Raw genomic sequence first — 12,458 nt, 5'->3', positions numbered from 1 at the left:
GCAGGTCAACTGCACCCATCCACTGCCTTATTGACTGTGAATAAGATATGTTTTTAATAAAGCCATTGGGGCAAAATTGATCTTCTTTGTGGCATTGCTGCTATTAGCAGCTAAACATTGCCATCAGCAAGTCGATAGGGCTTCAGCTTGTCTTATTGGACGCGCGTCAGTTGCTAGGCAACCGAGCACAACCAGGAAGTGGTCGGTGGGAGCCGAGGCCGAGCAGCTGCTCTCAACTGAGCCGGCGACAGTGACCACAGGACACGCAAGATGGAAGCCGGCGTTGTTTTTAATGAGGGAACAAATCAGTTGGAATACACTGTAAGAAACACCATACTGAACCGAAGCTTCCTGGAAGCCAAATCAAAGGGTTAATACCGATATAAAACACCACTCACACGTGACGAGTCGCGGACGGAATCGACAGGTTGGTCACCGGCGAGGACGCGGACGACAGCAGCCACTTTGACTTGAGGTAAGAAAATATCTTCATTACAATCACAAAGTGCTCGTTAAGTACAAGAGATAGCCACTCAGCTCGACATGGAACGGAAAGTAACACTGCAGAGCGGTTAAGACTGAGGAGACGTGAACCTCTGTCAGTCAGACAAGGAGTCGCCTGTCATCGGCTCCCTCCAGCTATAACGACATTTACCGACCTATCTGTGGGCGGATGGGATTTGGAGTCTAATTTCAGGGCATGAAAATCCATTTAAGACATAAATAATGATGAAAATAAAGTGTGCAGCGTGTGAACTTGGCACTGCTTCCACAAGTGTTGGACGCAGAACTTTGACTGAGAACTGAGAAGGGTTTTCCAGTGGCTCTTCTCTGAGGGCTGCCCTGTTGCTTATGGATGACTCAGCACGCCTCATTTAAAACATGTATTTCACAGTCCCTGATTTTGGTGGCGAGAAGGATGGACTCCCTTCTTTCATCATCATTAAGGCAGGGAGCTGAGGTGACGCGATGCCAACAGTCGGACGTGGAAGAGTTCCTATAGGCGCTGCTTTTCTGGAGGTTGAGTTTGAATCTCGTGGGGCTTTTTTCCCCGTGTGGAGTTTGCATATATCTATCTCGTGGACAACAAGAAACGGTTGCCGTCAGCAGGGGAAGAGGTCGAATGTTGGACCGGCGTGTTAGTGTGTCTAAGGTAAAACGGGGGAACATCCAGAGAGCAGCGCAAGAACGCCGGCGGCTTTGACAGAAGAACCAACATGGGCTGCCAGCCGGTCACCACCAGGTGATCTTGAACTCGTAGATGGGCCGCTTGCAGTAGTAGTGGTTGATAAGGTGCTTGTCGCAGACGCCGATGCACTGCTGCTCGGCCGTGATGCCGCGCTCCGCCAGGTCGCTGACGATGCAGTGCAGCAGGTCGTAGACGTCGGCCACCGCCTCCCAGGGTCCGAAGGAAACGTCCACCTCGCAGTGGTGCTCGAAGAGTTTGGCCTCGCTGTCCGAGCGCTCGAAGCGCAGGGAGTTGAAGAGGGGCCGCTCGTAGGGCGTGATGGGCATCTCCTCCTTGTAGACGCAGATCTTCAGCTTGGCGAAGCGCGCTTTCTTCTGCATGGCCCGCAGCTTGGCGATCTCCACGATGCGCTCCAGATTGTCTGAAACGTGATCTGCCGTCGTGAATATCCCGCCCGCCAGACGTAGCTGCATCAGTGACTGACCTCGGTAGTAGGGCAGCAGGTCCAGAAAAGCCTGGCGCACTCTCTCCCCGGTGAGCGGCTGCATGTCCTCCAGGCTGTCCAGCAGAGGGCCCATGGCGTAGTACTGAGCCTCCCGGTGTACGGCTCGCACCCGCTCTCGGTGAGGAAGCTCTCCTTCACGCAGGAAGTTCAGGATGTCACTGTGGACAACAACAAATTCAATCACAGCCAGGACAGAAAAGCAGTGGAATGATTTTATCAGTGGACAAACTGAGGGCCGAACTGAGGGCCACACCGAGAGCATGAATACCTCCCACTCATTCTACCATATACAGTGGTACCTCAGTGCTTGACCACAATCTGTTCCAGTGAATTGTTCGAAATCCGAATCTATTTTTCCCATGACAATGAATGGAAACAGAACTAATGCGTTCCAAGCCTTAAAACAGTCTTTTGTAGGAGTGAATGTAGAGTGTCTGCTGCAGGTGGCTGTTCCTCTATGTGTGTGGCCGCTGCATGTGGGACGGGTTGCCCAGTGAGTGAGGTCTCTCCAGAAGGGAAGAGGTGCCCGGTGCGTGTCCAGCTCTGAATGTGCGCTTCTGTGCAGTTTGGCTGTGACAAAGTCATAAACCAAGTCACGCTCTGTCCCAGACTGGCCTCATCCCTGTCCCAGCTCCAGCCCACAACAGGACATCAAACCCTGGAGTGAGCGCTCCAGCACCTCCCCTGTGACACTCTACCACGCTCCAGTGCGGAGACAGGAAAGGTTTTACACCTCAATATGAAGAAGAAACAGTCAGTAATTGGAGCTAACGGGACACGTCTGCATACAGAAGCTGTGTTATACACAATAATAAAACGCGTCGTGGGTCAGCTGATCGGTCCACGTACGTTATGGTTTTTCTGATTTTTTTCAGGGGCTTTTTAGTTCTGGATTCTCGTTCGAAATCCGAAGCCAAAAAAATCTGTTCGAAGTCCGGGACGTTCAAAAACTGAGGTTCCACTGTACTTGGTTTATGAGACTCCAGTTGACCTCTGCAGACATAATAAAAATGAGATATCTGCACAAAAAGTTGAAGTGAAAAAGGAATGTTATTTCTCCTAATGTCAGGGTTTTTGGTTGGAAATAAAGGGCCAATGAGCAAAAACACACTGTGAAACCGAAAAGTATCGTAGAGAGAGGACAAATGAAAGTGCAATGGCGTCTTGATTATTATTAAAGATAGTTGAATAAACAGAAAACAAGACGCGCATAATTTCCACCACTGGGTGGCAGTAGACGCTACGTTAAGGAGCGCCAGGATTGATCGCTGCTTGGAGTCAAGGCGAACCAGAGTCTAAACATTAGTGTTTTTAATAACTTGACAAGTTAAACGGCTTCTCTCCTATATTCAAGCCAAACTGGCCTAAATTGACTGAAGTATCCCGAACCAAAGTTTACTGTGAATCTCGATTTGGGACTAAACCCGGGTCTATTGCAGCGAGTCATGCACAAAGGAGTCTCAACCTGGCGCAGGGTTGTTGAGCCACACAGTCCTGTCACGGAGTGTTGTGTATAAAATCGTTGAAATACATCATGTACAGTTTGAGGTGTATATTCCAACTGACTGAGGCGAGCTAAGCCTCACCTCGCGCTCGCCACCTCAGCCACCGAGTCGGAGCCATCGACTCTTTGGCAGCACATTTTTTAATTCCTTTAAATCCACCGTCATCCGACCTGTTTCCCCGACACTTGATCAGATAATGAATTGGATTGGGAGGCCGAGTCGACACCTTGGACTTGCGTTCGCCGCACGATCTTGGCGGCATTAGAACGGACAGAAAGCACGGCACCACCAGTGAGACGTCCGTCGCAGCAGGACTAGCACGAGTCTGCACTGCTTCCTGTTCTTGGGTTTGCTTTGGTTCTGAAAGTACTTCGACACAGCTGAGAGTGGCTCCATCAAACCAGCGACACTCGCCAGATGGGAAACATGGACGAAGAATGTTGTGTTGACAAGTCAAAAGTGAAGCGTCACAAGTAAATAAGCTGAAGCGGGAGACGAACTTCAAAGGTCAACACAAAGAGACGGCTCTGCCTCTTGATAGTCTTCACACATGCAGTCAGGATGTGACACTTGCCTGGTGTCATTTCTAATGACACCTTCACGTTCATCAAGTCTCATTATGACCACAGAGATCTCGGTGGTGAGCAGCTCAAGGTACAGTTTGGGGTCCGTATTGGGGCCATGTGAACACTCAACCGAGGTACTCTGACCCTTCAAATCAATCCACATCAAAGGAACCGCAGAGTCAACTTTCTCATCGGGGATCTGAACTTCCTTGTTCCCACCAGCCAAGCGACACCTTTAAGGTTTGCGAGTCTCAGAACAGGAAGTGGGTCTGACCTTTGAGTGTGCAGCAGGTTGTTTCCATGTCTGGCTCCTGCTCACGAGCATGAAGCTTGACTTCGTGATGGAGGGTTCCCAGAGTGACTGAAGCTCTCAGCCAGTCGGACGCTACTAAAACCCTGCTGTTGTTTAAAAAGGAGTTATCGCAAATCTAAATGTCACGTGTAACACATATTTTTCCCCCATTTCATCTGCGAATCGTATCATGAGTTTACCAAGTCATGGTATGCTTTTAATCACTGAGCTTGCAGTGAGAATGTATTGTTCATTAAAAATAAAAAATATATATGTTTTGTAATAATGTGGCTTCCAATCATAATTCTTCTTAACAGAGACATTTGCAACTTAAAAATAAACTGTAATGTTCAGATATTGAGAAGTTATCAAGAGAATCCTGAGAGAAAACCCATATAAAATAGATACATCATAAAAAAGTATTAAATAATCATAATTAATTTCAATTGATTTGACTGCGTGATCTCACCTTTCGATACCTGTATTTGACTGCATTTCATTTTTTTGTCTTCAGGTTTGAAGGCCCCTCATAACAGCTCCAGAACATCATGTGGCCCCTGAGGAAATTGTGCATTCCTGTTCTATTATTATTATGATTTGCGTGTCTTTTAAGTCCACTTGCCAACACATGAACCATGCGCCTCAGAGGTGGGGCTCTAAACCCTTCCAGTCCACTCGGAAGGGTTTCTCAGCACGTCTGTGCGGCCCCTCCTTGTGGTTTCACAGGCTGCGCTTGTGGACGGGTGTCCTGCCTTCACAGCGGCACGTCTTCAGTTTCCACTGAAGTAGTTAGTGGCGGAGCGAGCGCGGAACATTTGGCCGTCCTCGGAGGCCATTTTGTTTGTTTCACTAAATGCGGACTCCAAATCTAATTCGGATCTCTCTCACTAACCACAGTGGAGAGCAGACGAGGCGCAGCTAGTGGGAACTCATTCGTATGCATTTAGTGTTGCACTCAAGAGTACATGAGAGCCACTGAAAACCTCTCGAACAGAGACGTCACAATAGCAGATTTGAACTTGAAGCCAAAGAAAAGAGTAACTTGAAATACTAAACTCACAGGTCTGACTCTCTGAGGCCACTCACCCAAAATACGCCCCGTCTCGATCGATGAAGTAGCGTCCGTCGGCATCACGAGGAATGTAATGGCGCCCGCTGAACATGGCGGCCAACATGGTGTCCTCGTATCTGCGCAGCGTGGAGAGGCGCGTGGTGAAGTAGGTGCCGCCGACGTTCAGAGAGATGACCTCCGGAAACTGGACGGGAGAGAAACAGGCAACAAGTCGGAGTGGAAAACGTCAGACAAGGTCTGAACGGCAAGTTTTGCCTTGATGACAGCAGCTACTTCTCAGAGAAGACTGAGAAAGGTTGAGTGGTACAACCATACGTTTGATATTTTCATAAATGTTTAACATGTTTTTATACATTCAACCACATGCTCGGTGCTTCAGCCAATCAGTGCCCACGATAGTGAACAGTATACTCATTCATTGGTCAATACTGGGACACGTACACTATTTGATACACATATATATATGTGTGTGTGTATATATTCAGTATAGGTGTCACAGTGAGTTCAACGATACAGATCCGATTTTTAAATAAAAAAACAAAAATACCAAATCTGTAGCTGAAAAAATAGGGTTTTGATACAGTATTATTTTAAATAGTTTGCCTTCGAATTTGTACTCGAATGTCATATTGAGGAGATTAACACGCCATACTTGGATATATAAACAGTCCGCGCGGCCACGTGACCCTCATCGGCCAATCAGATCCGAGCTGGCAACTCCTGGCTTAACAGTGGAGTTACAGTGGAAGGGACTTGTTCGACTTTCCCTCCTGATGCGTGTTTGACGGCAGCCTCGCTTCGACCCAGTTTGGGCGCAGCCGCTGTCATCCTGCGCCGCGGCAGCCGGTCGCGGAGCGGGGCCTACCTCCTGCGCGCAGCTGAGCAGCGGCTTGCTGACGGCCAGGCTGCTGGTGGTCGCCGCCGCCGCCGCGGCCGCTGCCGCCGGGGAGACGGTCTTCCGGAGCTGGTCCTCCGCAGAGTCCGAGCCGGACATGGCATCGCTCGCTTTCTCGGTGTCTCCGGCGGCCGAGAACACCACCATCACCCGCGGAAGCGGCAGCGTCCGCCGCTCCTGGATGAAGCGTCGCACCCTCGTCGTAGCGGCGGGCAGCGGGCTGAAGGACCGCGGCTGCCGCTCCCTGCCGCCGCCGCCGCCGTCTGAACCGTCCGAGCCGCTCGAGCCATTCTGCTGCATGCGCGCGCTAATCCCCGAGCGACGGCACGAGCCACGGCGCGCGACAGCGAAACATCAACAGCGAACGGAAGAGGGCGGGGCCTGGCCACCTGAGGGCTGTGGGATTATTTTAGTCCGTCAGATTAACGCGGTCAAACGCTCATCCATATGTTGAGAGCCGCGTCCGAGCGCGCCGTCACGTGCGTCGACGTCATCACGTCAAACCACCGCTGCGCGAACACGAGCTGCTCACGCGCGTCCGTGAGTCCAATCGAGTCTCACGAGTCCCGTGACGTTCCCATGCCAGACTCCAGAGAGACCACGCTGTAAACAAGGTTCAGCAGTGACACTGGTGTTTTGCAGGGTCTCGGGCCTGATGCCAGTCGCGTTTCACTTCTGCAACCTGAAACATGAAGGAGAAACTCGCTTCAAATCACACGTTGGTCCCTCATCCACAATGGCTCGGGTGATGTGTGGCTCCAGGACGTGTTGAGAGCTGAGCCAAAGGCTCTCAGGGCGAGTCATGTCACTGACGGGGGAAGACTCGCTTGCTACACAACTGGTGCATCTACCCCAGTCACATCAGGACTGCGGCGCTGAATCTGGGTCACATGGTTTGGCTGAACCCGATAATGGTTTTAAACTGAAAAATAAACAAATATTGAAACACACTTCGTATCTGACAGGAAAAAAAATATTTATGTATATATATATATGTGTGTGTGTATATATACATATATATGTGTGTGTATATATATAATGTATGTATGAAATTTAAAAAAAGCTTTAATATGAAAAGAACGTTACATATACTTCATAAGAATCAGAATAGAATATAGTTGTAGTTTTGGGAAAAAAAAGGTTGATATATATAGATATATATATCTATATATATATATCTATAGATATATATATATAGATATATATATCTATATATATAAACTTTTTAAAATGAAAAAACGTTAAATATCCTTCATGGGAATCAGAACTTTAGGTTTTGTGTCTGGAAAAAAAAAAGTTTGAACTGAAAAAATGTTTTGAATTACAAAAAAGAAATAAATAAATTCATAAGCATTAGAAGCTTGAGGGGGTTTGGGGTGACCCTCACAACGTGGCCCTTGGCTCGGACCCGACCTGATGCCTTCACGCGTGCTCCTGCATCACTGTGACAACGGAGCTGCGTCCACTCAGACCCAGTGGCATGTGTGAAGGCATCATGGACGCCAGGGTACTTTCAGCCCCTGAACACAGCGAGGGGGCTGCTGGGCTCATGCTACGCCAGGCTGCTGCTGGACTGAACTGGAAGCTGGGAGGAGACAGGCGTGGAACTCCCCAGCCCTGCTGCCTCCGTGGTTTTCCTCGGGGGCGTTTCAGTGCCACTGCCACTGTGACTCATGTGACGGCACAAGTGTGTCACTCCAAATGAGGACCTGTTTTGATTTGTCTCGAGCTGAGCGGATGTGGCCAGATGCAGAAAGAGGAAGCTGCCTCTGCTGCTGAAGACTTCATTTGAGGACGGCTTCTGAAGGAGGATCTCCACAGGTAACGCAGCCATCTTCCATCCGCCGTGTGATTCTCTGCGCCGCTGGTTTGGGGTCAGAAGGTCAGAAGGTGGTCGGCCTTTAGACGCGCGGCTGCACTTGAGTCTGGCTGGAGGATCTCGGAGCTTCACGCGTGGTTAGCGCCGTCACGGGAGGTTGCTGGTCCAGGCAGGGGGACGGAGCGGCGCCTCTCCTCCGCTGCTCTGGTGATATACTGTAACCCCTGCACCAGGAAGAGAGCCGTCCACGTGCTGCTCTCACAGATGCAGGTCTGAAGGCGTGGAAGCCGAGGCCACATCCTGTTGGCCGTTGCTGACAGGAACACGAGACAGGTAGCGCGACCGCACGGTGTGGGTGTGAAGACGAGGTCTGGGTTACGTGAAGAAGTAACCAGAGAAGCTGCGCACTGTAAGAGTCGGACGTGTTGGGCTCAGAAGCCTGATCCCAGCTCCTCTCTCCTCAGCAGCTCCATGGGCCTGCGCACGGTGGGCAGCCACAGCAGACGGTGGAAGGCAGGACCGCGACCGGAGACACAGGCGAGTCTCACCTCGCACCAGCCTCACCGCTGGCGCTGGGCTTGAATTCGTGAAGCAGGAAATACATACAGCCGTACCGTCAACAGTTCTTCTCATACGTCTTGTTTTCAAGCCTTTAAATACATGTTAAAATATGAATGTTCTCATATGGAGGAGCTGCGCACTATGTTTGTTTTATTGATGTATCATTTAGTTGAAAAATGTATAGTTATACACCTGGTATATTTCAAGTCAACATTTAATCTGATGATAGAAATATGTTATTTTAATAATAGGATTTTAAAAATTAGAGTTTGAGTTAAACTGCAGTGTTTGTTGTGTTTAAATATTCTTGAAATATTTTCCCAGCTACGTGTTTTGTTTGTTCCACTTTGTTCATAGTGCCTCAGTTTTCCAGTCTCTTCGACCCGGGTCGGTTTCTGACGCTCTATATTCTATATAAGCCGCGAGCTCCAGTAAAAAAAAAAAAGGCTCATTTTCATGATAATAAGAGGAAAATATACCTCATATTCCATTTCTTTCTTGGTAAAATAATACAAGCTTTTGAAACTGAAACTGAAGTGTTCAGTGCCCAAAACATGAAGGCAGTTCTGTCACATGGAAAACACATCACATCACACCAATTTAAAAAATAAAATATTCATTTTTCGGGATTTACATTTGTGAAGTTTCGGGAATTTTTAAAAAAATTATATGACAGAATATATTTCCAAAATACGTATTATTTTATTGTTAATTCAATGTATTTATGTATTAATTTAACCTTCATATGTATGTATTAATATATTTTCATAATAAGCATATTTCAAGATAGTATTTCAAGGATTATGCCGTCGCATGGTCGTGTGCTTTTCTCTGCCATCTTTGTTGTAAAATCTCCATATTCAAATCACCTCTGTGCTTGTGTCACGTTTGGGAAACCTGCTCTGAGTCAGTGAGCGGATGTTAAAATAGTAAAACTACCATGTTGTGAAGAGGGCGCTTGGCTCTGGGTCTGGAGCCGATGCTGCCCAGTGACGTGTCGTGTGTGTCCCAGGCATGAGTCCCAGCCTGCAGGCTGCAGTGCTGGCGCTGGCCTCGCTGGCGTCGCTGAGCCTCTGCGCGCTGCTGTGTCTGCGCTGCCGACGGAGGGGGAAGCCCAGTAAGTTTGACTGACAGCTGCTCATAATGTCAGGAGTCTGAGTCTGGTCTCACGTCTGTCCCTCAGAGATCATCCACGAAGAGACGCAGATCTACAACCCGCAGGTCTTGTGAGTACTGCGTCCGCGGGAGCCTCGCTCCGACGCCGCCGGCGCCTCACTTCCGCCGCCTCTGTCTCCACAGCTCTCGCGGCGGCAGCAGGTTCGCCGTGGTGCGCTCCAAAACAGGTGAGTTGGAGACCCATGTTCTCCGTGGTCCTTCTGAGCCGATCAACATTGAGATGTTGGTGTTGCAGTCACCAGAGCCAACCAGATGAGCCCCGCCGCTCCTGGGTACGTATGAGGTCCACACCCAGCCTCAGCTCAAACTGCAGGAGACACGTGCAGTCCTTGCTCTAGTCCGAGTGTCTGACAGCTTTGCCTTTAGCTCAGCTCTATCTTCTCCATATCTGCCTCCCTTTCACCTTTCCGACCTTGACTGGATGTCCCTGTGACTGGGAGGTTGCAAAGCAGGTCAAAGCCTCTGGATCCAAGGTCAAACCAGGTCAAAGCCTCTGAATCCAAGGTCAAACCAGGTCAAAGCCTCTGGATCCAAGGTCAAAGCCTCTGGATCCAAGGTCAAACCAGGTGAAAGCCTCTGGATCCAAGGTCAAAGCCTCTGGATCCAAGGTCAAAGCCTCTGAATCCAAGGTCAAAGCCTCTGGATCCAAGGTTATAGTCTGAATCCAAGACTGAAACCTCTGGATCCAAGGTCAAAGCCTCTGAATCCAAGGTCAAAGCCTCTGGATCCAAGGTTATAGTCTGAATCCAAGACTGAAACCTCTGGATCCCAGGTCAAAGCCTCTGGATCCATGGTCGCACTGAACCCAGCTAATCTGTCTACACATCTTCACGTAGACAAGTGGAAACTGGAATCCCAAAACTGTCCGGTGACGTCGAGCGTCATCATTTCCTCGACAGTGAGTCGGCCTCACGGCGCCTCCGGCTGAGCTCAGTGTTTGGTGGCTTCAGGTTGGGCGAAGCAGCGTCATGAGCTCTGCCCCGTGTTCCTTCAGTTCCTGTGCAGCCTGAGGGACACGGTGCCGTTAGCGTTAGCCAGCTTGCTGCTCTCTGCCTCTCTCGCTCTGTCAAGTTTGAGTTGGGGAAAGGATTCATGTGACAGTGAAGCTGTTGAATGACACTTTGCTAAACACAGCAGTGGCATCTCTTTCAGGGAGCCAGCAGGAGACCCAGGTGGGTGTTGCTTTTTAAACTCAACAACATGATGCAGATCTGTGTTCACGAACCAGCTTTGAGGAAACGCCGTTTCTCTGCAGCTCCTCGTCGGCCAGGCGAGTCAGAGAAGGACGACACCTACATGTGAGTCTGGCTGCGGGTCTGACACCTCCCTCTCCAGCCGCCAAACCTCCTCCCTCACTCTGGTTCTGTCAGTGTTCCTTTCAGGGATTCGGTCTCAAACGAGTACGAGAATAAAGAGACGATTCGGCGCCACGGTGCGGCTCCTCCTGCCTCACTACGGTACCGTTCCACTCAGCCGTGCATGACTCTTCTCTGTGCCTGTCCCACAGTCAGATCACAGGACGCCGTGTACCAGAACGAAGTGAAGTCAGACGGTGAGTTGGCCTGCGTTTGGTTTCAGGGATTCGCCTCCACTCATTCTGCTTTGTTCGCAGACAGCGACTATGAGAACTCAGAGTTCCTGGCCACACAGGAAGAAGGTAGAAAAGCAGGTTCCACACTCTGACAACCATTTCCCAGGATGACAAAAATTCCATTCAAACTTCAAATATTTACTTTTAAATTACCGACATGTGGAAACAGAAAGCTTACCTCCATTCAATAATAATAATATTATTATGCAAATAACAGGAATACACGACATAAAATCTGAATTTTAAAATCTATTTTTGTTGCTAAATTTTGGAAACCTGATTTGAGCCAATGTTTGCAGTAAAAACAACATATTTCTTCTTTTTTTCTTTTCCTACTTCAGTTATTTTTTAATAGATTGTTCATTTATATATATATATATATATACATACATATGTATATATATGCGTAAATGTTGGGGATTATTGGTGCCATCAATGCATTGAAAATAAATAAATAAAGGAGAGCATCTTTTCATCAGGTTTTCTTGAGCAGTGCGTACAAGTTCGACTGCCATTGACTCATGCGCGGGGTTATTTCAGGTAATCTGGACGAAGACTGGAAACAGTGTGGGATTAGAGAAGTCGGATCATTAGGTCGCTCAGTTGTTGACTCCCAGCCAGAGATTAACTGCTGCAGCTGCTAACAGTGTTTACACCGAGTGGCTGCTGGGTTTGGGCTTTCGACACGCAACACTAGCGTCACCGTGTTCGGCAGCTGCTGCTCTCGAGAACACTCTGAGTTCAGGCAGATTCAGGTGCTACAAAAGTCTCACATTCGGTCTTCAGTGACAGGGAAACAAAAGCGTGATTCCTGTCCACTGTTCACCATTTCAACGATTGTAAATATGTTTATTCATGTGGCCGTCACTGACGTTTAAATGTATGCAGCTCTTTTGATTCCCAGATGTCTTATCAGTATGATACACTGCTTGTTCCACTCCATCATTCCAGTGAACTTCATACAAGTACCAAACTAAAATGACGTCTGTTATGTTTTATGTTTTTTCTTCTCTAACAACTGTGAACTGCTTCTCGACAGAAAACGACTATGTGAATCTACACGACTGACTGATGTCACCAGAGAGTCATGCTCGATGAACCACTTTTGCTTTGTTGTGGGGAAAAAATACCAATAAAAAAGTCTGTTTGTTGTTGACGTTTGTGGTGGTTTGTCAGCGACGCGCTGCTGCCATCTGGTGGCCATAGCCTTCACTCACCCAGCCTGCTATTACAGTAGGACCTCGAAACAGTCTCCCCTGTTCAACTGCGACACCAAGTGGCGGAGAT

At 48.7% G+C, this 12,458-nt stretch overlaps 2 protein-coding genes across 12 annotated transcripts; one reads left to right on the top strand and one right to left on the bottom strand.

The window, feature by feature from the left end:
* Window positions 1-260: 260 nt before the first annotated feature.
* On the bottom strand, window positions 261-6,492 carry kctd7 (potassium channel tetramerization domain containing 7). Its single transcript, XM_053848086.1, has 4 exons — window positions 5,995-6,492; window positions 5,144-5,313; window positions 1,674-1,852; window positions 261-1,610 (listed from the first exon to the last, which is right to left on the bottom strand). The coding sequence occupies exons 1-4, from the start codon at window positions 6,322-6,324 to the stop codon at window positions 1,234-1,236; spliced, it is 1,056 nt and encodes a 351-aa protein (XP_053704061.1). The 5' UTR covers window positions 6,325-6,492; the 3' UTR covers window positions 261-1,233.
* Window positions 6,493-7,701: 1,209 nt separating this feature from the next.
* si:dkey-183i3.6 (LAT2 domain-containing protein) lies at window positions 7,702-12,312 on the top strand. Of its 11 annotated transcripts, none has more exons than XM_053847720.1 (11): window positions 7,702-7,845; window positions 8,308-8,380; window positions 9,417-9,521; window positions 9,588-9,630; window positions 9,704-9,747; window positions 9,816-9,852; window positions 10,715-10,752; window positions 10,836-10,878; window positions 10,951-11,012; window positions 11,088-11,237; window positions 12,211-12,312. In XM_053847720.1, the coding sequence occupies exons 3-11, from the start codon at window positions 9,419-9,421 to the stop codon at window positions 12,237-12,239; spliced, it is 549 nt and encodes a 182-aa protein (XP_053703695.1). In that variant the 5' UTR covers window positions 7,702-7,845; window positions 8,308-8,380; window positions 9,417-9,418; the 3' UTR covers window positions 12,240-12,312. The 11 variants fall into 11 exon arrangements, with proteins under 11 accessions (XP_053703695.1, XP_053703698.1, XP_053703699.1 ...); XM_053847723.1 differs by having other exon boundaries at window positions 7,706-7,845; window positions 8,311-8,380; XM_053847724.1 differs by lacking the exon at window positions 7,702-7,845 and adding an exon at window positions 7,879-8,176.
* Window positions 12,313-12,458: the final 146 nt, after the last annotated feature.

Source organism: Synchiropus splendidus, chromosome 17, assembly GCF_027744825.2.
Source record: "Synchiropus splendidus isolate RoL2022-P1 chromosome 17, RoL_Sspl_1.0, whole genome shotgun sequence".
Lineage (NCBI taxonomy): Eukaryota > Metazoa > Chordata > Actinopteri > Syngnathiformes > Callionymidae > Synchiropus > Synchiropus splendidus.
This window is presented reverse-complemented; position numbering and strand designations above follow the sequence as displayed.